The sequence below is a fragment of the Dothidotthia symphoricarpi genome (assembly GCF_010015815.1).
Source record: "Dothidotthia symphoricarpi CBS 119687 unplaced genomic scaffold P153scaffold_17, whole genome shotgun sequence".
Classification (NCBI taxonomy): domain Eukaryota; kingdom Fungi; phylum Ascomycota; class Dothideomycetes; order Pleosporales; family Dothidotthiaceae; genus Dothidotthia; species Dothidotthia symphoricarpi.
Window position 1 is genome coordinate 797443 of NW_022985024.1, and position 25819 is coordinate 823261.

Consider the following 25819-nt stretch of genomic DNA (forward strand, 5'->3'; position numbering starts at 1 on the left):
TTCCACAGATTTGCGCAATAACTGCAGAGTGGTCGCACGTCTCACGATGACATCCATGGCGCTGATCTACCTCTAGCGCTGTCGGAAGCGAACGTCGAAACACGACCATTGCGCCCTGAGACAATTCAAAAAAAGCCTTAGAGTAAGCGATCATGTAGCGAAAGTTATCACCTACCGAAATGCTAGTAACCACCACCAAAATCACGATTTTTTGCAGTTAGATAACACGCTCAATCTTAGAGTAAGTTGTTTAAAATTTAAGATAGTAGTTTGTATTACTATACTTTAAATCCTATTAAAATTCTATTTCTCTACCTGCTAAATAGCTGAAGTTTTTTGTGTTTGTTAGGAGATTTTAACAGATTACAAGAGTTTTTTTAGCGTATTTAACATTTTACAGTGTAATTATTCTAGCAGTAAGATGCAAGCTCTTTAATTGTAATATAATAATCTTTCAAGTATTGCGCTACTTATAATCTAATTTTTAGACAATTTAGTTAAGAATTAAGCAAGTTATTTAACTGCGAAAAATCGTGATTTTGGTGGTGGTTACTAGTCTTTCGGTAGGTGATAACTTTCGCTACATGATCGAGTACTCTACTGGGGCTGGATCATCAATTTGCTTCATCTTGTCCTCGGCTCTACTAGACATGGTCGATTTAGGGGGCTCCAGGCCATCCAAACGTGCCACTTAGGGTAATTTCGAGCGCGTTACTTACCAAATACTCCCATGTGATCTCAAGCAAGCATTTGTCTCGCCGTGCTCCTCAAACTTACATTGAACCAGAGTGAGCCTTCTACTAGCGTCGTTCATGCGCTCCTTCAAAAGCATTCCTTAGGCCATTGCATGAACACTTCTCGCCCAGAGGGTTCGCCCAGCCTTCCGTCCGTTCTGGTTTGCTTTTTTCCTCTGTCGTTCCGCAGGCGGACTGTTTTGCGAATTACTTTCTTATACTGTCATTCAATTCCATTATTTCTTTCGAGTCATCTTCGTCGCGGTCCCAGCAGGCTTGGACTGTTGCTTACTACAGACTACTACTTTCCATATCAACATCGCCCTGGGTGACTTGCAGATGTGTCTTGGCAGAGTACTGGATCGGCAGCAAGATTGATAGGGGCACATCCTATCTGACGCCATCGCATATCGAACAGAATGCCAATGTCGAGGTCTCGTGCGTTTCGTAATGGAGTGAATCATGCCGGTATGAAAAGAGGTCATATGGAAGACAACAATCAATCCGGTGGCATCGAGGCGACAAATCCAGTTTTGATCATAGATCGAATTCTCCGACGTTCGCACACAAAACGCAAGGAGCCTACATCTACGAATGATCCTACGACTACGACTGAGATCTTGAACACGACTTATACAGGATCTGCACCGGTAAGCGAGGTGCAGCGTCGACAAGGAGAGAACTCCAGCTAACGACACTAGACTCTGATCACATTAGCTATGGCTGCGGACGATAGTAAATCCACTATAGGTGCTCAAGCGGCCACCCAGCCTATGGAGACCGTTGTTGTGAGTTTGGGACCACCACCTCCAAAACCACATCACGAGACTGGGATCTCTCAGACAACCGAGCACCTGCTCATTGCTGCTGGATCAATTGGTGAGTGAAAACCTCGCGATGGTTGTTGATTTTTGGCTAATAGATTGCAGGTGCAACCATAGTTGTGGTCATGGTCATTTTCGCAATCTACACTATGCGAAAGCGGGGCATCTCATTTAAGATGGTTGTCAATAAACGTAACGAAGACTCGACTCGGGCACCTTCTCGAGATGACTGGGAGAACAAGCAGACGTTTGAAGATGATTTCGGGTCAACAAACAAGAGCGTTAGGTCAGGCTCTTCTTCGTCAAGACCTCCCACACAGCCTCTTGTGCGTAGCAACAGGTACGTCAATTTGCTTTCTAACACGACCTGTCATATAATCAAAGTTCTTGTGCCTGCACTCACTTGAGCTTGTTGGTTTCGTGTGTACTCAATCACTTTCTGACTAATATCATTCAGCTCCAATCAATACGAACTTGGGAGGAGCGCCCCTGGTGAACCAGGTTCCTTTAATAATGGCATTGCTCGTGCGAATCCACACCTTCGCAACAACAGTGCAACGCCATCATCTCACATTCTCCCAGGCGACAACCAACGACGCAGCGCCTCAACACGCAACACCAGATCTATAGACGACAACGATTCAGAACTGACATACACGGACCCCCCGCGACCACCCCCACCCACTTTCAAACAATTCATGTCCAACCGGCCATCCATATCGCAGCGCACCGGTCTCGGCGGCGTCATACCAAGCAGATTCAGTTGGACAAACTCGCAAGCCCCGCAAACACCGCACGACCCCTACAACGACGGCGCCAGCCAGCCCAGAGGCCGCGACAGCTACATGACCCAAGCCTCGGAGGTCCCCCGCTTCCGCACAATAGACTCCTGGGTCAACCAGCAGTCCAACCGCGTGGACGCTCAGAAACTCAAACAGCAGTTCCGCATGACACGCAGCTCGACATACTCGGCCGACGACCACGGCGACGAGGTCCCCGCTATGCCCGCCGTGCCCAAGGGCTACACTGAGCCGCGCGACCAACCAGAGACAAATACAAGACATGTACGCAATGAGTCTCATGCCACGACGACGACAGCCCCGATCTTCAAACACCACCCCGGCAACGAAGTCAGATTCAGTACTAGGAGCATGGTGCCGTCTGAGATCCTGGACATGGGCCGCCAGAACGCGGCGTTGTGAAAATAAAATCTCCCGTCTGTGATTTTTGCGCAACGTCTTTCTCTTGTTATTCGTCATGCACTACCACATCATCAGCGGACAGAAGCGTCGTCATGTGTATGAGCATTTACGCGCGCGTTTCAGGAGAACAGCAACATGTTGGATTCATCGGCCCCTTTGTGTTGCGAACTACGCTTTGTACATTAAAAAACACGCAGTATTCGTGGTTCGGCAGCGTTGGGGATCGCATCGTACTGTACATCTATATCTATAACTACATCTACATCTATAACTACAAATTACATATCACTAGTCACATGTGGCGTTTTCCCATCCGCTAGTCGGGCCGGCGCATTTATGTGCGTCATAAGTGATGCTGCTTCGGCATGTTTTGTTTGGCATACACGGCATATTGGTGGGTGGTGGGGCTGCGGCAAGTCTGACGTGTTGGGTTTCATGGGTTGTTTGAGGTTTGGTAGATGGTTGTACGGGGTGGTTTGTACGAGGTAGTATGTATTGTACATCGGAGGCTTACTCATGCAGTGAGCGATTGAAGATGCTAGGACATTGAAGGGCATGACATCAGCAGGGGACTGATAGTAGAAATCACGAGCAGCATTCGAGAACGCCATAGCAGAGCAACAAAGCGAGCAGAAAGTACAATCTAATCGATATCACAATTCCAAACCTAAGCATCCAGTCCATCCCTCTCAACCAACCTTCTAACAACCCCCACAACCTCCCTCTCCCGCGCCCCCATCCCCCTCCCCGGCTCCCTAACCATCCCCTCCAGCACCCCATCCAACATACCCCTCAACCGACTAACCAGAACACCAATCCGCGCCCACCCCCTCAATCGAATCCACTCATCAACCACCAACCCCCGCCCCAGCGTATCGACCTGAATACCGCCCGCAAACATCAACAAACTATACGCATTAAGCGGCGTAATATCACGAATAAACACTTTACTCGTCGCCATCTTATTAAAGTACGCGATGAACGCCGCGTTGGACGGGAATGTCTGGCTCGAGAAGAGTGTGGAGGAGGGGTGCACGAACACGCGCCCGTTCTCGTGGTTGAAGTACTTTATCGCGCGGGCCTCGGGGTCGAGTTCGACTGCGCCTGCGATGCCGGCGGCGAATTTCTTGTCCGGGAGTTGGATGCGGGCGATCTGGGGATTGAATGAGGCTGCGATGAGGGCGCGGAGCAGGGCGTCGTTGGCGGCGTGTTCGTTGTACTGGGGCGTGGTAGTGGGAGAGTAGGAGTAAGGGATGAAGCTGATTTCCTTGAGGGAGGAGAGGTACTGTGAGCGGTTTGAGGCGATGTCGAAGAGGGTTTGCGAGGAGAGGCGGTTGTCTTGGCACCAGGAGCGGAGGTCGCGGGTGGGTAGGCCTTTGGAGCGTAGGGCGGCCCATTGCTCGTAGGCGCGCAGGTCGACGAGCAGGTCGCCTTGGTTGGTGCTGAAGGAGGCGCGGATGCGGTTGAATTCGTCCCGGGTTTGTTGGTCGCGTTCGCGCGGGGAGAGGAAGGGGCTGCGGGCTGTGAGGACGGAGGCTATGGTGAGTGCGGCTTCGAGACAGCCGAATGTTGCGCCGTAGACGAGGAGTTTGCCTAGGCGGAGGTCGGCGGGGATCATGGAGAGGTGGCGGCCGAGGGCGGTGAGCTCGTTGTCGGTGATGGCGCCCATTTGGGATAGCAATCTGATGGCGCCTTCGACTGCGGTGCTCTCTGGGGGAGTAAGTGCTGAGGCGAGAAAGCCTGAGATGTCTTGTACGCCCATTGCTTTGATGGATAAGCACATCTGCTCGAGAGGCACACGTCTGATCTCTGGCTCTGGTCGCTCCATCATCTTCGCTTCGGCGTTTCGTGTGTATAGCTTGAAGCACTCGCCAGATCGAACGCGACCTGCTCGTCCTCGCCGTTGCTTGCACGCCGCTCGAGAAGCCCACGTCTCGGCTAACCGCACCATGTTGTTCTGGGGATCATAACTTGTCTCTTTGACGCGCCCAGTGTCGATTACTGCTACGATGTCCTCGATTGTAATCGACGTTTCGGCAACGTTGGTAGCCGCGATGACTTTCCGCTTACCGGGAGGTGGTAGAGGGAATACACGTTTCTGGTCGACCGGGAGCAGCGAAGCATGAAGCGGCAGAGCATGGAGATTAGAGAAGTGACTGAGCGCTTGGAGGGTGCGGTCAATCTCCATGGTACCGGGGAGGAAGATCAAGATACCCCCATCCTTGGATCCAAGCTGGCGATCGATATGGCGGACAGTTTCCGCAATGAGGTCGTAATTGATGCCGAATCCAATGCTTCGGAGGTTGGCAGAAACTGACTTGTCACCGCCATCATCGTCGTCACCTATTCCATTGCCGTTGAAACCGGTGAAGTGCACAACATCGTCAACATAGAAGTCTGTCACTGGATGTGTTCGACCCTCGATCTCGACACGACCAACCGGACCAACGTCCCTGAAGTATGCTTCAAAGACCTCAGCATCAAGCGTAGCACTCATCAAGATGACTTTGAGATCATGTCGTGTTCGCAGAATCTGACGGAGCAGGACCAGGAGGAAATCCGTGTCCAAACTGCGTTCGTGAACCTCGTCAACAACCACATGGCTGACATCGGCGAGCGACGCAACAACATCATCTGCATCGCCGCCAGATGTTTGAAGTCGTCTAAGCAGAACACCAGTAGTGACAAAAGTAATCTTCGTCACACCGGGTTTCTGCTTCGACTCGCCTCGAATCGTGTATCCAATTTCGTCACCAACTCGGGAGCATCGTTCATCGGCTACGCGGTCAGCCAGACCTAACGCCGAAATCCTGCGAGGCTGTGTGCAAATGATGTTCGCCACAGCACCAAGCTGTCGCTGAATGAGGTCATCGAGGACGAACTGAACGGACTGAGTGGACTTTCCTGAACCAGTCTCGCCGGAGATGATAGTCACTTTACAGTCGTTGACAGTCCTGACGATATCGTCCCTTAATCTCCATGCTGGAAGCGATTGTCGACCGTTCATCATCTTCTGCTGAGCGGGGCTTCCCTGTCTAGCCTGCCATTCCGAAAAAATCTTCTGACTAGCGGGTGTCGCTGATTTCCATTCGATCGGTCTCCGAGCTCTGGCCTTGTTAGTCTTCTTATGACTTTGCTGTGCTGTCGAATGGTCTGCTGCAGCAAGGCCGGACGAGACGTCGGATAGTGGCCCTGGGTTCTTGAAAATCTCGCCAGAGTTCTGTTGCAGCCAGTCTATGACATCGTAAATCATAGGCATTCCGATACAGTTTTCCTCGGCATGGAGAAGCGCTTGCCTGATGATACTCAGTCGAATGTAGGCGGGAATAGCGGCTTCAAACGTGATGATGGGAACGACTGCAGGGTATGGGCCAAAGGGTTTCCTGACTTGTAGGATAAGGCGCTTTCCCTGCTGCTTGATATCGAGTTCGATGCGGCACATCTCAGGAGAGAGCCGGGAGAAAAGTTTGTCGTATATAGCTTCCAGTGACGACATTTCAGTTTCCCATGGGTCATCTTCCCATGGCTCTTCAGGTGTATCCGAAATCGTAACATCTGCAAGTTCTTGCGCAATATCTTTCTCGTCGTCGTTCGGTCGTAGAAGTCGGGCTTGTAGAAGAGCTGCTGCTTTTCGTTCGTCTCCACCCTGGCTGTCGTATGCTTCTTCACACAGATCCATAGCGTATCCAGCAGCGGCCAGGCGCTTGACGGCGCCCTCTCGTTTGAGGCTAGAACTAGCCATGCTCACACCAGCAACATATCCCTCGGGCAAACTCCACGACGGTAGATCGTCCTCAGGAACGTGGATGAGCAGCCACTCGATGACTTCCTCGCGATCTTTGCATATCTCGGCAGCCTCCTCGACATGGCTACGACGGAAGCCGAGCTCAGTAACCTCCTCTACGAGTTTGGACTTGACGGCAGGACTCATCTGAATGCCATTCGGATTCCAGAGGGCATCTCGTCGAATGAGGCGTTCAGCCTCTTTTCGCGTCCTCTTCCCCAGCTCGATCTTTGGGACTCGCTCCCACCCCTTGAGCAGACTCCTCCCCTGAGACGAGCCGTTGGAAGCCGCCATGGGCATTCCCGGCTGGAGATTGTGTGCCTTCTGGGCCTCGTCGCGCTGCTTCTGCTTCTTCTCGCGTTCCTTTGCTGCCACCTCTCTAGCCTTCTCCCGCTCGGCGTGGCCAAAGAAGGGGTCCGCCTCGTACAGCCAGGCCTTGCCTTGTCTCTCGTCGGCCTTCTTCAGCTCGGTGAACTCGCCCTTCCAGAGATCCTTGTACGTGGGCGGCAGCATCATGTGCAGATTCTTCGCACTGGCAACGCGGAAGAGCGTGTATGCTGCAGCAAAGTTGCGCGCTTCCACGGCGGAAGGCTGGTGTGCCTTTTCTTCGAGCTCGGGCGGGATTCTGAACGGGGGGAGCGTCATGGTTTCGCGTGTCTTTGTGTTGGTCTTGGACAGGACCACGGCATAGGCAAAGTGCGCATCGCCATCTTTGCGCTGGGTGGTGTTAGTAGTGAATTGGCTTTGTATACTACAAGTCAACTCACAATGCGGTAGTCTGGTTTGGCCCACTGCTGCTTCTGAAAGTGTTCCGCGAGCAGATTGACGGGCAGCTTGCCTGTCCACGACGCCCCAGCAATCAACGTCCTGGTATCCGGCTTCTTCGGCGCATCTTCAGGCTGCCCAGCAGGAGCTTTCCCCTTGCCCTTTCCATCGTTCTGCGTCGCGACAGCGGCTCCATTCGCAGAGCTCTCGGGCTTCTTCTTCTTGGGTTTGGCGTCGCCGAAGACGATGAAGCTGCTGTCTTCCTCGGGCGGAACAGGAGCAGCCTTCTTCACGGCTTTACCGCGCGGCGGATGCGCATTCTTGGGCATGGTTCCAGGTCGAGGTCACGATCGGGAGTCTGCAGAAATCCATCGAGGACGGCTAGAGTGTGTCGGGAAAATATATTCGCTACGTAGGTGATGGTTTGTAGGCGACAAAGGGCCGTCTCGCTGGCATATGGGCAAATCTCACTGATCACTAATGCTCCTCGGAATCATATATATGCAGATGGGAGGCTGTAGGGTAGTTTCTATGGCAGTTGTCCTTATCGACCACGCAAAAGTACCTAGTGCCTGACACCTCCGTGATCGATTCCGAATCTTGGCAGCGTCATTCCGAGTCGCATCATCGACCGTTCCTCTTCACCTCCAACGAACGTCGAATGCTTGCCTATGCCGTTCGTGAAATCACGCGCCAAGGCTCTTTCTATATCCCGAAAACTCTTACTTCAACCGCCCTGCGACCATCCGACCTCTCCACATGCAGAACACTCCACACCCGACGCCCATCACGACGGAAACAGCGAATACCAAACATGCCTCCAACGACCCATAACGATGCCATCACCGCCGAGGAGATAACAGGCGTCGAGTCCCCAAACACACCAGCTCCAACAACAGACGCCTCGTCGCAAAAGCGCCCCAATGCGTGTACGTCAACACCCACCTACGCACGCCACCACAGCAAGACCTAAACTCACAACGCAGTCACAGAACTCATGTCCGGGTCCAAGAAGCCCAAGCCCCCCACCCCACCCCCAAGCACGCTCGACAAAGCAAAAAAGATAGCGCGAAGTTTCGACCCCCGCAACGGCCTAGGCGTATACCTTGAGCACCCCGAGACCAACCCCGAAGGGCGAGTAGTAGACTACGACGACGACTTCGTCGTCATAAACGACAAGTTCCCGAAAGCAAGGTACACGCTACCCCTCCCCTCCACCCCTCCAAACGCACCCCCTAACAAAGCCCCAGCGTGCACCTCCTGCTCATCCCGCGCAACCCAGCCCTCTACTTCCAGCACCCCCTCTCCCTGCTCTCAGAAGACACAGCTTTCCTCGCCGACGTCCGCGAACGCGTCACCCGCATCAAAGCCCTCGCGGCCAGCGAACTGCGTCGCCAGTATGGCCACCTAAGCGCGACCGACGCGCCCTACCAGACCGCGCTGGAGGACCTCATGTCCTCGTCTTCTCCCCCAACTCCCTCGGAACGCGCATCCCTCCTCCCGCCCGGCCGCGACTGGCTGGCCGATATAAAAGCAGGCGTGCATACACACCCCTCGATGAACCATCTGCACATTCACATCCTGAGTCGGGATATGCAGTCCCCGTGGATGAAGCATAAGAAACATTACCTCAGCTTCAATACGGGCTTTCTCGTGGAAATGGATGAGTTTCCGCTGGAGGAGGGGAGTAAGAGGTTTCATCCGGGGGATTGGCCGAACTGGGAGATGAAGTGTTGGAGGTGTGGGAAGGGGTTTGGGAATAAGTTTGCGAAGTTAAAGGCGCATATGGATGAGGAGTTTGAGGTGTGGAAGAAGGAGTGAACGATAGTCGGCTTGAACACGCGTTAGATAAAAATGCAGATAATAATTTTAACGATTATCTTCTATCCCTTTCAATATACAACACTAACCAACTTTTGAGTCATGATGCCATCGTCTCGATCCACATAGGTACCGAGACCAGAATAAGACGACAACCGGCTGATATCCTACACGTCGCGATCACAAGATTATCCAACCAACGTCCATTAAATAACCGTCCCCCCAACTGCGAGGAGAACATTTAAGCCTTCGCTCGGGTCTTGGAAACACCGCTGCGGACACGCTTGGCCTCGGGGCGCTGCAAGTGAGAAGCGGGGATCCAGCTCTCATCGTACGCCTTCGCACCAGATGTGACAGCAGGGCCATCAGCACCAACAACGGCGATCTGGTCGGCGGGATCAACCGCCTTGGTGCCACCGGAGGACCTCTTGGCGCGCTCACCACCCTTGCCGCGACCCTTCTTCTGGGGGAAAAAGGTGGTGATCCAGGTGTTGTAGACGAAGTAGGCGGTTCCACCGAAAACGCCAAGGAGGACGAGGTACAGGAAGATGCTGTGACACACGTCAGTTTGCTGGACGACCAGATAGAGGGGCGGTGTGGGGCAATGTGGGGCAGTGGAAGTGATAGGGGAAGTGGTGCGTGAGACTCCAGGTACTTACATCTGCGGGTCGAAAACGCTGGTGGGCGCCTCAACAATGCTAACAGTCTCGTTGTAGACAGGAACCGTGTACGAAGCACCCTTGGAGTCCTTCAGCACTGCAACAAGCTGCAGGCGGAGGTCCTGGGGGTGCATGTCGGTCTTGAAGCTGTAGGGAACCGTCTCCTCAGTGCCGGCAGGGATCTCCAGCGAGTACTTCTGGCCAGTGAGGTTGCGCAGAATCTGGGACTGGTCCTTGACGACCTGCACGAGCGAGCCACCCACAACGGAGACCTTGATGGGCAAGGGCTCCTCATTCTTGATGGAGAGGCGGGCTTCGGTGGCATGGCCATTGACGAGCTTGATACCAAAGATTTCGGACTGGGGGAACGAAACCGATACGGCGACCTTGAGGTTGGGTGTTTGCGGCTCCTCGTTCACTTCCTTCACCTGAAACAACGACGTCAGCGGGCTGATGTCATGTCTCGTCAAGCACGCGAGAACTCACCTCAACCGCAAAGGCATTGAGGGCGCGCAGAGAGAGCAGCAGCAGGGACGAGAGCTTCCAGGCGACCATATTGAATGCTACACAGGAGACGATGAGATGAAGAGAGCACAGAGAAGAATGGGCGAGGGAATAGGCAACCCGCAACTCGGAACGTGTCTTCTGGAAATGACGTCCGAGCGCGCCTTCCCTCTTTCCTCGTAGGCCGCAAGCGACCACCGGCAGGGCTGAAGTGAACCCGTCCCGATCGGGCACACACCTCGCCAATTAACGACGACGACGCACGCTCCGCGATCACGCAGTTCCCTCACAAGACAAAGGAAAGACCAAAAGACTTGTCACCGCCGCGAGGTTCTGCAAGTTGACACCGTTTGCTGCAATTTGCAGTCCTCACCGCCGCCTGCTGCTGAAGTGTTTCGCCGACGCCATCCCAAGCATCGCGCCTGCCTGCATGGTCGCACAGTCTGGGTCAGATTGATATATATTTTTTCGCTTCCACTAACTGACGGTACAATACAAGTCTCACCTTCACCCGCAGTTCCATCATTTCTCTGGTTCGTCTTTCGCTTCGATTCTGGAACGACCTCGCCTCTCTTGCATTTCTACAATTTTCGCCGCACACTGACGCAAACGCGCAACACCCAACCTACACTGACCCTCACTTCGATCTTTTTTCTGGTGACGTCGTGCACTGAAGCGCCCCAGGCAGCCAAATCCACCATTTGAATTTCTCTTTTGGGACATAGCCAGGATGTCGCCTGCTGTGTTCCTCAACGGTTTGGGCCACACGCTCTCGCCCAGTGCGCCCAGCACGCCCACAAATAATGGCCACAATTACGAATCCGCCTCTGCTGTTGCAAGTCCAGAGTCTGACTTGGCCACCGTGATTAAGCGTCACGAACAATTCGAGCAGTATGACAAGGAAAAGGCCAAGTTTGTAAACGTGAGTATCGCCTACTGTGGCACTGATCACGGCTCACATCGACAGGAACTTGTTGCACGCTACGAATACCTTAGCCAGCGATATGAGGCCCTATTATCGGAACGCAATCGTGAGCACGATTGGGTGGTGGCGTGGCAAGCCGAAAAGCAGCAGTACGAAAAGTATATGAAGAACATGCAGCGTGCAATGGTGAGCCCACCCCTCAGTCAGGCGACTACAAGGGCGTTGACGCGACGAATCGAGTCACTGATATGAACAGGCCGATAACCCCTTTGTCATGGTGCTGATTGATGGCGATGGAATGATTGTGAGCGCTTACCTCTTCTCACTGTACTTTCTTCTGCTGACTACGATGCTAGTTTCGCGAGGAGTTTGTCAGCGATGGCGAGAGGGGTGGCCGTCGAGCTGCCTCTCAACTCTATGCTGCAGTTCAGGAGTACATCGAGACTGAGACCACTGATATTCCTCTCGGCGCTCGTATCGTCTGTCGTGTTTACGCCAACGTTCGCGGACTCGGCGATGTGCTTGTGAAGACTGGCGCCGTTGAATATGTCGGACAATTTGAAGACTTCATGCGCGGTTTTACACGAGGCAAGACCCTCTTTGACTTCATTGACGTTGGCTCCGGCAAAGATCGTGCAGATGAGAAGATCATTGGTATGTGTCTGATGGTGCGATGCAGGCCTTCGAGCTCAACTGACCATCAACAGAGTCGTTCAAGCTCTTCTCGCAAGATTACCATTGCCGTCGACTTCTTTTCGGTTGCTCGCATGACAATGGCTATGCTCGCGTACTTGAGGAGAGCTCCGACAAGCTAGAGCTCCTCAGCAAGGTGGTGCTCCTGGAGGGCGTTCCGTTCGAAAAAGAGCTGGTACCCCTGCCATATACCACGAAGAAATTTCCAGGCCTTTTCCGGGACTCCAAGCTCGTCGTTTGGGGTGCATCCAACACGTTTTTTCCTGCTGGGCCTGGCACTCCCGTCGACTCGCCATCGCCTGGGATGAAGACTTTCAACATGCTAAGTGGACTGCCATCTCGCTTTCCCGCACCTGTACGGGGGCCAATGTCGTCGCTGATGGATAGTCCCATTCCCGCCAAGGCTTCTCTAATGAATCTACCTAGGACACCGTCTTCGTCAACCCTGGCTTCCGATGGATATCCAGCTTTGAAGCCAGCTCCCAGCGTCAATAGCTGGGCTGCGAAGGCTGCAGCTCCGCCGCCTCCTGGCTCCGAGTCGCCTGTGTATAAGCCAGCGAACCGTGAGGAAGTAATCGCGCGCAATCGAATTGGCCAGCGTGTTGACCCTCCCTGCAAGGATTACGACAAGGTTGAAGTCGATCGTATCAAGAAGATCAAGATGTGCAACGTCCATTTTCTCAGGCGAGAATGCCCATATGATGAGCAGTGTACGCACCTTCATCAATACAAACCCACGAAAGAGGAGATAAGCACCCTCCGCCTTGTCGCACGTATGGCTCCTTGCCAGAACGGAAGTGGCTGCCAGGACATAAAGTGTATATATGGTCACCGTTGCCCGGCACCTTCAAACAAGCATCACGTCAAGGGCACCAAAACTTGTATTTTTGGCGAGGCGTGCAAGTTTCCGCCTGAGTTGCACGATATTGACACCAACGTGGTTAAGACCCTGGTTATACGTTAGTTTGATCCCTTCCACGATTTTAAAGACGTCTGGATGTATGGTACCTTCTTTTCTCAGCTGGGTTTCTCTCGGTAGTGGCGTTACTGAGACATCAAATGTGTTGTCTTAAAAGTCGGGCATGAATACGGGTCGGTATGGAGTTAGGTTGCAGTTCACGGGCGTACCATGGATGATACCACGGAGGCCTTTTCACTCTTGCAATGGCAATAATTTCTTCTAAAACACACCATTCCACGTGGTCTGTTGATGCATGATGCGCGGTGTGCTGTTTGTGTGTCGCACGATTGATTGCCTCGGTAGAGATTTGACCGAGTAACATGCAAGGGGTGGAATTGGCAAATCAATACTGGAGTCCCCGCTACGTGAATCGTGCACAGACACGAGCTCAAGGCCTCGGATCTTCGACAGGGTCCTACAACATATCATCATGCTAGGTCATCCAAAGCTATTCTCTCTTTGAGACACCCTTTAAGAAACTTGGGCGATCTACTGCTTGATTCTGATTGCATTAATAATGACTGAACAAGGCTGAAAACTACTATGCTAAGAATAGGTTAAGGTGCGGCTGACGCGACGAGCCGTGTCTTTAATCTAGCTCCAGCCGCCCAAAACCCTTTGTTCCTGGATTCCCCTCACCTGAGAAGAGTGATATATCGAGTACAGGAATCACAGATCATGTCACAGTATGGATCGAATGCCCCACCGGGCACCTACGTACCGCCAGGCCAAGGCACTCCAAATCAGGGCCAACAGCAACATGGCTTCCAGCAATCGCATAAGCCCGGCGGCGCATTCGGGCAGATGATGAACCAGGCTGTTACAACAGGAAAGCCCATGTTCGACAAACTCTCCAAGACAATCACCTCAAAGCTTGGCAACAAACCGTCTACAGGACTGGCCCAGCATCAGCAGAGCTACCCAAACTATCAAAATCAACTTGCACAACCAAGTCAGAACCCAGGTTACCAGCAACAGGGCCAGGCGTTCAGCCCTCAACCGCAACAGCAGCCGTGGCAGCAGCCACAAGTGCCGGGCACGTATCCTCCATCACAGCAACAGTCCCCGTACCAGCACTCAAACTATGCAACTCCAGTATCCGGTTATTCGGGACAGAGCAACTATTTTCCGCCGCAGATGCCTCAGTCGCCGTATCCACAGGTGTCTCAGACACCACAGCAACCTCCCAACCCGACAGGGTACGGGTTGGCCCAGCCTGTGCAGGCAGGGAACAGCGGATTGTATGCTCAGACGCAAGCGCAGCAGGGACAGTACGGGCAGGGTCAGCCTCAGGGCCAGTATCAGAATCAGCTGCTGCAGAGTGGCTCTGATGGACAGCAGACAGGTGTGATAGGAGGCTCGCAGGCTCCGGGTCCGCCTCAATACGTGCAGTCGGCCCACGTTCCAGATGGCTCTCCAGCGATTCCAGCTCAGTCAAAACCGCAGTCTCCGTATGGCTATCCGCCTCAGCCTCCTCCACAGCAGACTTCACAACCAGTGCAGCCGCAATTTGGCCACCCTCATCCGGGTCATGAGCAGACTCCTCCAACTGCTCCTCAACAGCAGTCTCCTCACCCAACGGCATCTCCGCAACCAAACCATCCAGTACCATCTACTTCGGTAAAACAGGAACCCCAACAACAAGAACACTGGAACCCTACGCCTCCGTTGAGCTTCCAGGGTCAACAACTGGATCAGTTTCGCCCTACATCTGTCAGCCCACCCCCTCCACTGCACATCAAATCCAAGCCTCAGTCACCATTAGCCGCATCTCCTCAGCAGCCTCAACCCCCGAGACCCGCATCGCAGCATTCGGCCTCACAGCCATCGATATCTGAGTTCATTGCGGAGTTGCCCGCTGACATGGGCGAATTGAGCCTCATGAAAACCAACCCTCACGGATCAAGTGCATCTGGACAAGCCATGCCATATCAGGCCTTCCAGCCTTCTTCGGCGCATGCTGGATCGCCATCGCCTAGACATTCGATCCCTCGAAGGGCTGTCAGCATAACCAACGTTCCTTTCGCCGATCCGTGGAGATTCGCCGATCCGGTCACTGAACTCCCAACGCGCGAGTTTTACGCCTTGGCAGACTTGGTATTCGAAACGCTCGACAGGAAGTTCGAGCCGCGGAACACGGGTATGCTGGAAGCTCCGAAGGTGTTGGGGAGTTGGGTAGAATTGACGGACGATGCTTCTCGTGAGTGAAAAAAAAACGCAATGTGCATGATGTTCGACCCAAGCTCACTGTTTTCCAGGTCTCTACACTTACAAATCATACAGTGCGTTCGCCAAAATGTGGACTCTGGAGGGAATACCGCATTTCATGGTGCCCTGCCAACCCGCCTTGAACCCACTCTGGACCTACAACCAACACACGCACGCGCAGGATCTCAAGCTAACCACAGAAATATCGTCGCCATCAACAACCTACCCATCGTACATGCCGGCTCTCAATCGCGCAGGCTGGTACAAGTTTTTCTTCCTCGAGATCATGCATGAGCCCGACAGTATCGACAAGCTGCTGCAAACCCACTGCTCGGACTCGTATAGGCCGGGTGTGCTGAACCACCCTGATCTCGGCAAACGTGAGAAGACGGAGTCTCCGGCGCTCCATGCGCGCGCGGGGGAAATACAGACTACGGCTATTATGCGCGTCTGCAGTGAGACGAAGAATGCGATGATGGCTGATCCGGATGCTCATGCTCAATCCTTTGGGTTTGGCAGTCGGTAGCAGATCGATGTAGTTTCAGTCTGTCGAAGACACTACGATGAGATTGTAAGCACTTCAGATGGAGTCTCGATCTAGCGTCATAGTTGTTAAGATGGTAGATGGTATTAGGAGATAAGACGAGTCTGGACCTGAGAATGGGTTTGGTGTAGGAGAAGCAAGTTTTGTCTGACGCTCTTGTGCCAATACCATCCTATTGGACCGTGCACACACACGCTCACGTTTTGATATTTTATGTTTCGACCCCTAAACCCAGCAGTCAACCACTGATACGGTGCAGCCCTTTGCATTCTCAGGAGGAGTGCGAACAAAGAACAAAATACAGGTGGGAGAGTATGCAATGCTTCATTCTGCATAACTTCTGAAGGTGGTGATTATTGTTGTTATTGTTGACGCAGATCCCGCAGTAGATACGACGCACGCGGGACGGGCAACCTTATGACTCGCACCCTGGCACGACCGACGTAACAAACCTCCCCACAGCAATCATCGACCTACACGCATGACCATCGGAAACGCTCGTCCAGATTCCCCGACCTTATCGCTCCCCATGAAACGCCTCGCCAACCACGACGCAGCCAGCGCCCAATCTACGCGTTGGTGGCGCCTAGGGTAACGGCGTTTAGCGTTCGCGGCCAGCCCTCGCTATGCTTGAAGCAGGCTGGCGGCGCTGCAGGTACCACAGGGTCGCCAGACGACAATAGGGATTACGTAATCCACCAAAACACTAAGAATACAGCACTACTAATATTTTAGTATAAATTACAACTTTATACATTCTCTGTAGGCTATAAATATAATAAAATATAGTATAAATCTTAGACTATTATACCTTAAATAAGTTATCTCCTTTATAATTATAATAGAGCTTTACTAGCCTTATATAGTTACCTAGCATTATTATTTTAAGTACAATCTTCTTAAATTTAGAGTTTTCTTACTATATATACTATATTTTAGCTTTACAGTATTCTTTAACTAATTTAGCTACTAAATTAGTAGTAAATTGTAGTTATTTAAGAAGCTTCTTATAGCTGTTTTAAACATCTTTAATTAGGTAGAGATTAAGTAAGTTTAGTAGCTAGTTAATAAACTTAATACCCTCTAAATTAATCTTAGCTTAAAAGAGATAATAAGCTTTAATATAGTAACTAGCACTATCTTCTATAATAACTATACGTTGTCTAAGAAATCTCTATTTTATATAGTAATAGTAAGGAAATAGAAGTCTCTTATAGATTTTAAAAGTATACTATATAAAGTTAATACTACTATAAGTATAATCCTGCTTATACTTTTTATATTTATAAAGCCTCTTAGGCGTTATCTATTTTAGCTTATTATGCTAGCAGTAGCAGAGTAGAGCTTTATTAAACTTTTATATTTAAGTATTCTCCTAAGCTAGGTATTTTGCCTTAATTATACTAGAGATAAGAGTATTCTTATACTACTTTATAACTACGTTATTAAGCTTCTTAACCTAAGCTTTAAGCTTATTAGTAAGCTTTAGTATAAGTATATTACTCTCCTTCTTCTATATAACTTAAGGCCTTATATAAGTTAGTATAAAGATAGAGCTTATAGCAGCCTACTATATAAGCTTAAAATATACTAGTAGTACGTTCTAAGAATTCTTATATATATTACTACCTTACAGTGCGCTTATAAGCTTAGTACTAGTACTACTAAAACTAAGAGAGTACTTATCTACGCTTACACTAGTAAATAGGTTAGAGTTAGGTAGAGGTTAGGTCTTATATAAGTATAACCTAACTCTAACCTAACCTATACCTAACGTACAGTCTACTCTAACCTAACTCTAACCTAAGTTTTTTACACTAGTATTAGGTTAAGGTAGAGTTAGAGTTACACAGACCTTAGGTAGAGGTTAGGTAGGCTCTAGCTAGTTAGAGAACTTTACTATAGCTTATTATTATATACCTAATTAGCTATACCTCTACTAACTCCTACCTAACTCTAACCTAATATACAGTCTACTCTAACCTAACTCTAACCTAATATATAGTCTACCCTAACTTAACCCTAACCTAATATATAGTCTACTCTAACCTAACTCTAACCTAGAGTCTATACAACTCTAACCTAACTCTAACCTGTTATTAGGTACCTCTACGCTAGTAAATAGGTTAGGGTTAGGTAGAGGTTAAGTCTTATATAAGTATAACCTAACTTTAACCTAACCTATACCTAATGTATAGTCTACCCTAACCTAACTCTAACCTAAGTTTTTTATGCTAGTATTAGGTTAGAGTAGAGTTAGAGTTATACAGACCTTAAGTAGAGGTTAGGTAGGCTCTAGCTAGTTAGAGGACTCTACTATAGCTTATTATTATATACCTAATTAGCTATACCTCTGCTAACCTCTACCTAACTCTAACCTAACGTATAGTCTACTCTAACCTAACTCTAACCTAATATACAGTCTACTCTAACCTAACCCTAACCTAATGTATAGTCTACTCTAACCTAACTCTAACCTAGAGTCTGTATAACCCTAACCTAACTCTAACCTATTATTAGGTACCCTAAACCTATTTACTAGCGTAGGTACCCCAAACCTATTTACTAGTATATCTACACTAATAAAGACTACCTATATATAGAGAGCCTACCTCTAGTACTCTACCTACTTAAGTAAGCTACCTATAATCTTCTCTAAATCCTTAGTATATTATAGGCAGTTATAGTAGTTATTAGCATTAAGAGTAGGCTTTATAGGGCAGTATAGTTATTTTATAAGCTTTAGGTGCTTTAGGTTAGTATTAGCATAGCGTTTATTAAAATATATATGCTAGATTACTAAGTCTTTTAGTAGTTCTTACTTAATCTTTAAGTAGTTAAAGTTAACTATATTAGTTTACTACTAGGTCTTATAAGAAAGTACGCTAGTACGTATTTTATATAATAGAGCGCTGCCTAGAGCAGTAATTAGGGTAAGATAAGGACGTTAAGAAGCTTTAATATATTCTATAAGATTCTAAAACTTATGTAAGCTATTAGTAAGCTAGGCTATACGCTAATAAAACGCTTAAATAGTATTAAGGTTAATATTAAGTTTATAAGTAATATTAGCTTAACTATATAAAAAGAATACGCAGATAGTAATAATAATAGTATAAATAGTTAAAGGAAGGTTAGAGCAGCCTTAGCTTCTTATTTTATATAATAAATTTAGTGTAGTTGTTAAATTATCTACCTATACACAAATCCCCTATTATAGTGTTAAACATCTTAAGATTCTGGTGTTCGCGCTCAGGCCATCAACCACGTGATCCCCATTGTCGTCTGGCGACCCTGTGGTACAACCTGATCCTGGGGCGCGCTTTCCCTGCTTTGACACGTCGTGCTTTGCACGCCCAGCAAGTTTTGGGGGACGCGTACCTTGTGCCTGGGCCTATCTTACCCCAGCCTTCCTCCTATTGTTGGGGCTTGTTTCCTCCGCTGGGTTTTTTCCTTCTCCATCATCGTCGTCGTCGTTGTCTTCACTACTTCTCCGCATTTTTTGGATTCGTTAATACTCGTCGAGCTTATTGCTGTGTCGTCGCGCTATTCCTACGCCCCCTCTCTCCCCCCAGCATTATTCTTGTCCTTGTTGTGTAGGTGCTACCGTGTACGGGCTGCCGAGGTTCATCGACTCGTTTGTCTTGCTGGATACCAAAATCGACAATGCGCGCTTCAGACTTTTTTGCCGTGCTGTTCGCTGCGTCGGGGGCTCTGGCTCAGGTCGCTGAGGGGATTGCGCCCGACGCGAGTGCGCCAGATGGGTGCGTGACGACTTCGGACGGGAACTTCACGATTGGTGTTCTGCGGGACTTTGCGAAGCGGGCTGATGTTGTAGCGACGGCGGAACAGGTGCGTAGCCCTTAAAGTCTTCCATGGTATTTTATTGCTATAGTGTGCTAACACATCTCCCGCAGGCTGTTGACGGCGCTCTTATTTGCCACCTGACGGATGGTGTTCTCAAAGACCAGCACGGCCGCGTGGGCTCCATCGTAGCTAACCAACAATTCCAATTCGACGGCCCCCCGCAAGCAGGCGCCATCTACACGGGCGGCTTCTCCGTCTGCGGCAACGACTCGCTCGCCATCGGCGGCACAACGCAATGGTGGAAGTGCTCCAGCGGCGCCTTCTACAACCTCTACGACCAATGGATCGGCGACCAGTGCGTCGAGATCCGCATCCAAGCCGCCTACGTCGATTCGTCCGGTTCCAGCACATCGACCATTTCAGACAGCAGTGCGTCGGCCACCGGCAGCGCGTCATCCACAGCCAGCGGGGACAGCACGTCCGCGTCGGGAGCCTCGTCCACCAAGCACTCCTCCGCTACCGCGTCGTCCGCTGGATCCACCGCCTCGGGTACTTCGTCCACTTCTTCCGCGCAGAACTCCGCCGCCCCGGCTGCGAGCGCAGGCGCCGGCGTGACGTCGCGTATGTACACGGGAGCGAGCCTTGCTGCCGTCATGGCCATCCTCGGCGCCGCGCTGGTCCTCTGAGTGTGCTACGACGTTTTTTGTTTTCTAATCCTCATCGCTTGCGTTTGCGTTTGTGGGGTTTGTTTGTTTGTGGCTTGTACGCGATACGGCATAGAGCGGATACGCTGTTATGATGGACGATATCCGCACGGCGTTTTTTTTCTCATCAATTGCTAGAGATGGCATGTTGGGGCTTTGATTCGAGGGTACATAGAGATGCGCTTTAGCGCTGGGGGTGGGATAAAGAGGCACTGCTGATGGGTGTTGGTGCCGTAATATATATAAGCAGCGATGAAGTAATAATATGTATTCTATTCACTAACTAGTCTTTGTGGACTTGCTTGCTTGCCTGCTTGTTTGCGTGAGCATCGAGGGCGTGCTGCTGTGTTTCTTGATGTCCTCTTACCCTTTCTACTGGCTACTTGACTTTGAAGCTTGACGTCGGGGGATGTGGCATGGGGGTGTGGTGGCATGGGAGGATGTGTCCTGTTTAGGCTCTTGTTCATGTCCATGTTCATGTCCATGTTCAGGCCCACGATAGGAGCTTGTCGATGCGGTAATGTTCTCATGTCGGGATGGAATAGAAGGCATTAGTCATGATGTTTATCGCGGCGATGGTCGACGTAAGGAAGTTTACCTGATTCGGGACAATGCAGCGGACACGGACGATCTAGAGACAGCGATTGCGCGTTAAATAGGGCGGTGGTTAACCGGATCGGAGGGCCGGGCGGCTTTGTACTGTGGATTGTTTGTCTGGTGTGTGTGTGTGTCTGCAGTGGATAATGTTCAGAGCGGAGGGATGGAAGTTGTTTGGTTTGGGATCGGATTGGGGGACTGTATAGTTTACTTGGGCGTGGTGCTCGGTTTGGGGGTTGGAGTGTTTTTATAGACGCGGTGTAGCGACGCAAGGCTTGGAGGTTGCTGGGTTAACCTTTAGAGAAGGTCGATTATATAGGCCTACAGTATGTGCGGCGATTGGCAAAGGGGAATTCACCCTGCTTGATGTGGTATGGTGTAGTGGTGTGGTGTTGACTGACGATAGGTGAGGCTTTGAAGTGATGGTAGCACTACAACACCATTATATTCCTAGTGTTTCTGTGCGTCAAAAAAATGATTGGTCTTTCAGGAGATGATATCGGAGAGATGATGGATCTGTAGTTTGAATTTTGGAAAATCCTGGAAGTCACTTCCTGTAAGTTCAAAAACTCGATTTACGCCTTTCTTAGTTTCTTCGTTTCATATCTTTTGCTGGTCCACACTACCATCACCACCCTATTCACCGCAGTCTAACAACTTCATTCACAGCCCACTTCTCAACCAACATCGTCCTCCCAGTACGCGGATCATCCGTCCACCACAACGGGTCCAGAACCTGATGCGGACCACACATCGCAATCATGTAAGAAACCGGACAAGGCAGCACTTCCGACGTGGCCTCAATCGCAACAAACAAATTTAAATCCTGCCACCAAGGGGAGGCCAAGTAGTCCTCCTCGTGAACGCCACTCACGAGGTGCACAGCACGCAGAGCAGGCATCGATGCAATCACGGCGATGAAATCAGAGTGCTCGTACGCTCCGCGGTAGAAGGGGTGTTTGTCAAAGACTTTGTTGTCCCAGCGTATCGAGAAGTCAATGGTGATGCGCTTGAGGCGCTCCAGGCGCTGGAAGGGGACCGCGCGCGAGAAGGCGAAGAAACATTTGTACGATGGGAAAGCGAATGTGCCGTGCGAGTAGATGAGGTCGATGGCTTCGCGGTAGCTGGTTGCGCAGAAAAGTCAAGTCAGCATGACTATTCTGGTCGTACGTGAGGAATGCTTTCGAAGCCGCTGGTGGGATGGGTGTGGAAGGATGGTGTACATGCATTCTCTTACACGTCCGTAACAGTGCCACGGGGCGTGGTATTTTCGCTCTCAATCTCAGGAAATTCTTCTCAACTGCGTTTGGTGTGATGCAACACATCTCGTCGTCGTTATCGTTGGTGGTGGCGTCAATAGAAGCCTCATCCCCGGACTCCAACAACAACATCTCATAAACCCTCAATCTGAGCTCCGCGGGCAGTTTACAGAAAAACAGCGACTGGTGCTGCTCCCCCATGGCCTTCCTCCCCCACGGGTCCACATCAACGGAAACGCTGCGCTTTCGCTTCTTGAGCTGCCGTTCACGGCGACGCTGGTTTATCTCTGTCAATGTCGCGTCGCGCTTGGCTTGTTTGTTCATCCCGGGCTCTTGCATACACATCCAGCCCCATGAGTGGATGATGCAGAATGTGCAGCTTAGGCCCTTTACGCAGAACCGGAGTAGTCGGCTGTCTTCCCAGAGGTATCTGGCGTTGTCTTTTGTGCGGTCGAACATGTTGGGTTGGGTGTGCTGGCAATGAGTGGGGGTTTAAACATTGCTTTCGTTGTCCCCGTTCTGGTGGTAGTTGTAGGAGAAAAGATGGATGCCGTTCAATACAAATAGAGTTATGGGAAATAGAAGAACGATGTCAAAGCTGTAGTCGATAACAGTCTAGCTCATTCCAGCAGGCTGCAAACCTCAGAATTTAAGGGTGGGGTGACCGAATGCACTGTATCAACGTTCCAACAAGGTTGGGCTGGGCATTCTACGCTGTGATCAACTTAACAGAGTGGCGCATTTTGCGAAGAGTTGCAACGAGGGACAAGCGAAACAACCTAGGCGTAGAACAGTCTGGAAAGCTAGACGGCGCAGAAAAAGGTAAAGAGATGCCTAAAGTTAAAGAACAGGATAGACAAGGCAGAAACAGTTGGAGAAGGCTGAGCCCTGCAAGAGCCAGTCAGCGTCCGTGCACCTTACATGTAGCCAGCAGTCTGATCTGCATAAGTCTCCAATTCTATATTCTTACCGCCAGGAAGAGCAGATCTTTTGATGAGAAGTGTCTGTATTCCAAAGAGCTTGAATGGTAACTGAAGTCGCAGATCATATGTAGCACAACAAATTTAGCGATAACAGACTAGGCTCAAGATGGAGATGATTCATAAGGCGGTAGATCGACAAGCTCCAGATCTCCTCTTGTTTTCGGGGCAGTGGTTATGCTACTTCCAATGCTCAGTGTGCTAACTTGACATTTGTATATGGCTTCAAAAGTCGCTATCCAAATCATCAAAGCCATCGTCGGGTACCGCAAGAGTCTCATTCGATGCCGTCAAAAGCACTTGCATCTGCTCAATGGCCTTCTTCTGGGACTTCCATTTCGCGACCCGTTCCTCAATCCTACTCCTCAAATCATCAGGCCAAGCGATGGGATTGCGAGGAATGTTTTGCTCAGACTCCGGTTGCATTGAGAAGCTGAACTCAAATCCCGGCATGGACATGTTGCTCTTGAAGTCCCTGAATGTTTGGTCGAGCTCTTGCAACTCGCTATCCATGTTTTTGCGATCCTCGGCCAATTGGCGTAGGTATGCCAGTTGACGTATACTCATAGCGGCCTCCCGGCGCAGGAGTAACAACAAATTGATGGCTTTGTTCTCGACGTCCTCGAGGCCGAGTGCGTGGTCGTGACTGGGCTTGCCGAACAACGGTGGAAGCAGGCGGAGTGACCACTTGATGTGTCGGTCCACCTTGTTTTCAGGGTCGAGGGATGAATGGAGACGCTGGCGTCGTATCGAACGAAGGTAATCTTCGTCGCGACTAAATGTGAATGTCGGGTCGCGTTCCTCTTTCATCAACTTCCTCAGCGCTCTTTCCGTCTTCAAGAATTGGAACAGCATTGGCTTCCAAGCGACTCTAACGCTTTTCTTGTGCAGGTGTACGTCGACATCGAAGGTGTTTCTTCCAACCTCAAGTGGGAAGTCCATATCCAACACCGCGTGATCTAGCTTGAGACACCATCTCAGCGTCCCAAAGCCCTTCTCTGCCCGCCTGAGCTCCAGGCGGTCCAGTAAGTTCAGCCATTTTGTGTCTGCATCTTCAACTGTATCTCCGTCTTTAGCTGCAGCGCCACCAATCTGTCTGAATGCTTGGAACCAGCTATCACCAATCTGGAACACCGCATGCTCACGACCCCAGACTGGGCCTTCTTGTTTTTCCTCTCCAGCAGTGTTATCAATATGCAGGAATGGCGCGCGAAGAAGATGTATCTGATCAAACTCTTCGTCACTCAAGCTAGAAAGTCGGCCAGAATCTCTTGATCCCATAGTCCCGATTAACTCAGCCCGCTGCAGATAACGGTACAAAACACGACCATCAATGGCATCGCGAAAGCCGCGGCAGACCAGTCGCCAGTCCAGTACATAGTCGATAGGTACATACTCAAGAATGAGTAGAAGGAGTTCAGCAGGAAGGTGAGGAAGTGCGGATGTTTGTGGCTTTTGACTCGATTCGATTGAGCTGATAAGCGCGACTAAATCATCCGAATTGAAGCCTAGATTGACATGCTTCGCCAGGTAATAGGGTAGAGGGGTGTCGTTGACTTCGTCATCAATCACAATGGGCTGATCAACAGAAGCCATGATGAAGTCGTGATGATCAGTTGGATAAGTTGCGACGTGCCAACATCAGGGGTCGATCACTAGTGCCTTTTAGCGGTACACGCGTCATCACGTGGTGTGACTTTCCTACTGCGTAGTACAGATCGCGTGAAACGATATCTAAAGGACACATGATGGGCGGAGTTGACGGTTCGGGTGAACATTTCTTGGGTTACCCGCGGTTCTATTTGAGAGGAACTCACTAATCTCCCTCAAGCCATTATTTTCGATCTACGGTCTAGGAAAGTACTCAAACAGCCTCATGTGTATATATTGACGATCCGATGGCTTATAGATTTCCTTCGTCGACCTTGACATACTTCAACCATGCCGGTTCCTCTTCTTCAAAAGACTTGAATCCTGGCATGGGGATCTTCTCAAAAAGCCCACCCTTGAGAGCGACTTTTCCTGAATCGCCCGCAAGAACTGACATTATCGCACTTGTACAGCATCAGTACTTTGTCTACTCCTAGGACAACTCTGACCATCTTACCATCCACAGTCGCCGCAGAATTGACGCGTAATCGTGCTCCCGCTCTTTGTATCGCTGTCCTTGTAATTCTTGATGAGGTTGTTTGGGTCGTTGACAGTAATGTCTTTCTTGTCAAGAATGTAGACGATGGAGCCTACACCAGACCCTGTGCGGCGGCAGTTGAAGCTTCCGTCGTCAGTACGTTTGAAGGCTTTGCTTTGATTGGAAATTGCTGTACCAGTAGCAGATTGCTGATTGTTCAGGCAATTGGGCGATGGAGACCTTGATGCCTCCGCAGTTGCAACGTCCATCGACCATTGTGATAGAGTGGTAGGATTTCTTTGGTAGAGATGAGTGAGGATAGAAATGAGGTTTGAGTAAGATGTCAGAAAGCTGGTTGATATGCAATCCTAAAGCGGGGTGCTGCGGGGCTGTCACTGGCCACTTCAACAGCATAGCGCCAGAATATGATGACCAAGATATGTATGCAGAACAAGACAGATGATGTTTGATATCGATATCGATGGCAGTGAACAATATAAACTTTTGGTATGCGATGCAAGGAAATCAATCAAGCGTCCTTGTGACCTTGCCTCGGCTCTGAATGTAGTTGACTCGCGAAGAGATATCGCTCTTTGGGTCCATCGAAACTGACAGACATATTCTCAGCTCTCGATGTGAGTGTGACCTCGCCCTAGATTTTGGCTATGTTACTAGATAGACAAACGAGAAGGGTTCATTTTTGCAGAAAGAAACGCGCGA

At 50.3% G+C, this 25819-nt stretch overlaps 10 protein-coding genes across 10 annotated transcripts; 5 read left to right on the plus strand and 5 right to left on the minus strand.

The window, feature by feature from the left end:
- The first annotated feature begins 794 nt into the window (after positions 1–794).
- P153DRAFT_346499 (uncharacterized protein) lies at positions 795–3029 on the plus strand. Its single transcript, XM_033666126.1, has 4 exons — positions 795–1384; positions 1436–1613; positions 1664–1898; positions 2016–3029. The coding sequence occupies exons 1-4, from the start codon at positions 1154–1156 to the stop codon at positions 2758–2760; spliced, it is 1389 nt and encodes a 462-aa protein (XP_033520980.1). The 5' UTR covers positions 795–1153; the 3' UTR covers positions 2761–3029.
- A 398-nt stretch (positions 3030–3427) lies between these two features.
- On the minus strand, positions 3428–7865 carry P153DRAFT_425139 (P-loop containing nucleoside triphosphate hydrolase protein; the record flags this gene model as incomplete). Its single annotated transcript, XM_033672521.1, has 2 exons — positions 7312–7865; positions 3428–7261 (listed from the first exon to the last, which is right to left on the minus strand). The coding sequence occupies exons 1-2, from the start codon at positions 7636–7638 to the stop codon at positions 3428–3430; spliced, it is 4161 nt and encodes a 1386-aa protein (XP_033520981.1). The 5' UTR covers positions 7639–7865.
- A 258-nt stretch (positions 7866–8123) lies between these two features.
- Positions 8124–9142, plus strand: P153DRAFT_346503 (HIT-like protein; the record flags this gene model as incomplete). Its single annotated transcript, XM_033666127.1, has 3 exons — positions 8124–8238; positions 8296–8503; positions 8560–9142. The coding sequence occupies 3 exons, from the start codon at positions 8124–8126 to the stop codon at positions 9128–9130; spliced, it is 894 nt and encodes a 297-aa protein (XP_033520982.1). The 3' UTR covers positions 9131–9142.
- An 8-nt stretch (positions 9143–9150) lies between these two features.
- On the minus strand, positions 9151–10365 carry P153DRAFT_369287 (uncharacterized protein). Its single transcript, XM_033668727.1, has 3 exons — positions 10276–10365; positions 9790–10217; positions 9151–9681 (listed from the first exon to the last, which is right to left on the minus strand). The coding sequence occupies exons 1-3, from the start codon at positions 10342–10344 to the stop codon at positions 9372–9374; spliced, it is 807 nt and encodes a 268-aa protein (XP_033520983.1). The 5' UTR covers positions 10345–10365; the 3' UTR covers positions 9151–9371.
- A 658-nt stretch (positions 10366–11023) lies between these two features.
- Positions 11024–12875, plus strand: P153DRAFT_297477 (uncharacterized protein; the record flags this gene model as incomplete). Its single annotated transcript, XM_033664157.1, has 5 exons — positions 11024–11215; positions 11261–11404; positions 11475–11522; positions 11575–11872; positions 11926–12875. 5 exons carry the CDS (start codon positions 11024–11026, stop codon positions 12873–12875), a joined length of 1632 nt encoding a protein of 543 aa, XP_033520984.1.
- A 438-nt stretch (positions 12876–13313) lies between these two features.
- Positions 13314–15809, plus strand: P153DRAFT_433715 (uncharacterized protein). Its single transcript, XM_033673039.1, has 2 exons — positions 13314–15072; positions 15131–15809. The coding sequence occupies exons 1-2, from the start codon at positions 13551–13553 to the stop codon at positions 15604–15606; spliced, it is 1998 nt and encodes a 665-aa protein (XP_033520985.1). The 5' UTR covers positions 13314–13550; the 3' UTR covers positions 15607–15809.
- Positions 15810–18950: 3141 nt separating this feature from the next.
- P153DRAFT_369291 (uncharacterized protein) lies at positions 18951–20415 on the plus strand. Its single transcript, XM_033668728.1, has 2 exons — positions 18951–19476; positions 19542–20415. The coding sequence occupies exons 1-2, from the start codon at positions 19291–19293 to the stop codon at positions 20115–20117; spliced, it is 762 nt and encodes a 253-aa protein (XP_033520986.1). The 5' UTR covers positions 18951–19290; the 3' UTR covers positions 20118–20415.
- Positions 20416–21372: 957 nt separating this feature from the next.
- P153DRAFT_359565 (uncharacterized protein) lies at positions 21373–22450 on the minus strand (the record flags this gene model as incomplete). The annotated part of the gene is made up of 3 exons (XM_033666875.1): positions 21373–21468; positions 21607–21856; positions 21903–22450. The coding sequence occupies 3 exons, from the start codon at positions 22448–22450 to the stop codon at positions 21373–21375; spliced, it is 894 nt and encodes a 297-aa protein (XP_033520987.1).
- Positions 22451–22899: 449 nt separating this feature from the next.
- Positions 22900–24664, minus strand: P153DRAFT_369292 (uncharacterized protein). The gene has a single exon (XM_033668729.1). It carries the CDS (start codon positions 24565–24567, stop codon positions 23197–23199), a length of 1371 nt encoding a protein of 456 aa, XP_033520988.1. The 5' UTR covers positions 24568–24664; the 3' UTR covers positions 22900–23196.
- Positions 24665–24874: 210 nt separating this feature from the next.
- On the minus strand, positions 24875–25375 carry P153DRAFT_378153 (uncharacterized protein; the record flags this gene model as incomplete). The annotated part of the gene is made up of 3 exons (XM_033669778.1): positions 24875–25025; positions 25079–25243; positions 25296–25375. 3 exons carry the CDS (start codon positions 25373–25375, stop codon positions 24875–24877), a joined length of 396 nt encoding a protein of 131 aa, XP_033520989.1.
- Between the last annotated feature and the right edge of the window lie 444 nt (positions 25376–25819).

Bases quoted from the DNA above. Each gene is read 5' to 3' on its own strand.
- P153DRAFT_433715 (XM_033673039.1), top strand. From the start codon at position 13,551: ATGTCACAGTATGGATCGAATGCCCCACCGGGCACCTACGTACCGCCA. The intron at 15,073-15,130 runs GTGAGTGAAAAA...ACTGTTTTCCAG, and splicing joins ATTGACGGACGATGCTTCTC to GTCTCTACACTTACAAATCA.
- P153DRAFT_369291 (XM_033668728.1), top strand. From the start codon at position 19,291: ATGCGCGCTTCAGACTTTTTTGCCGTGCTGTTCGCTGCGTCGGGGGCT. The intron at 19,477-19,541 runs GTGCGTAGCCCT...CATCTCCCGCAG, and splicing joins TTGTAGCGACGGCGGAACAG to GCTGTTGACGGCGCTCTTAT.
- P153DRAFT_369292 (XM_033668729.1), bottom strand. From the start codon at position 24,567: ATGGCTTCTGTTGATCAGCCCATTGTGATTGATGACGAAGTCAACGAC.
- P153DRAFT_346499 (XM_033666126.1), top strand. From the start codon at position 1,154: ATGCCAATGTCGAGGTCTCGTGCGTTTCGTAATGGAGTGAATCATGCC. The intron at 1,385-1,435 runs GTAAGCGAGGTG...TAACGACACTAG, and splicing joins CTTATACAGGATCTGCACCG to ACTCTGATCACATTAGCTAT. The intron at 1,899-2,015 runs GTACGTCAATTT...AATATCATTCAG, and splicing joins CCTCTTGTGCGTAGCAACAG to CTCCAATCAATACGAACTTG.
- P153DRAFT_369287 (XM_033668727.1), bottom strand. From the start codon at position 10,344: ATGGTCGCCTGGAAGCTCTCGTCCCTGCTGCTGCTCTCTCTGCGCGCC. The intron at 10,218-10,275 runs GTGAGTTCTCGC...TCGTTGTTTCAG, and splicing joins TCAATGCCTTTGCGGTTGAG to GTGAAGGAAGTGAACGAGGA. The intron at 9,682-9,789 runs GTAAGTACCTGG...CGTGTGTCACAG, and splicing joins AGCGTTTTCGACCCGCAGAT to CATCTTCCTGTACCTCGTCC.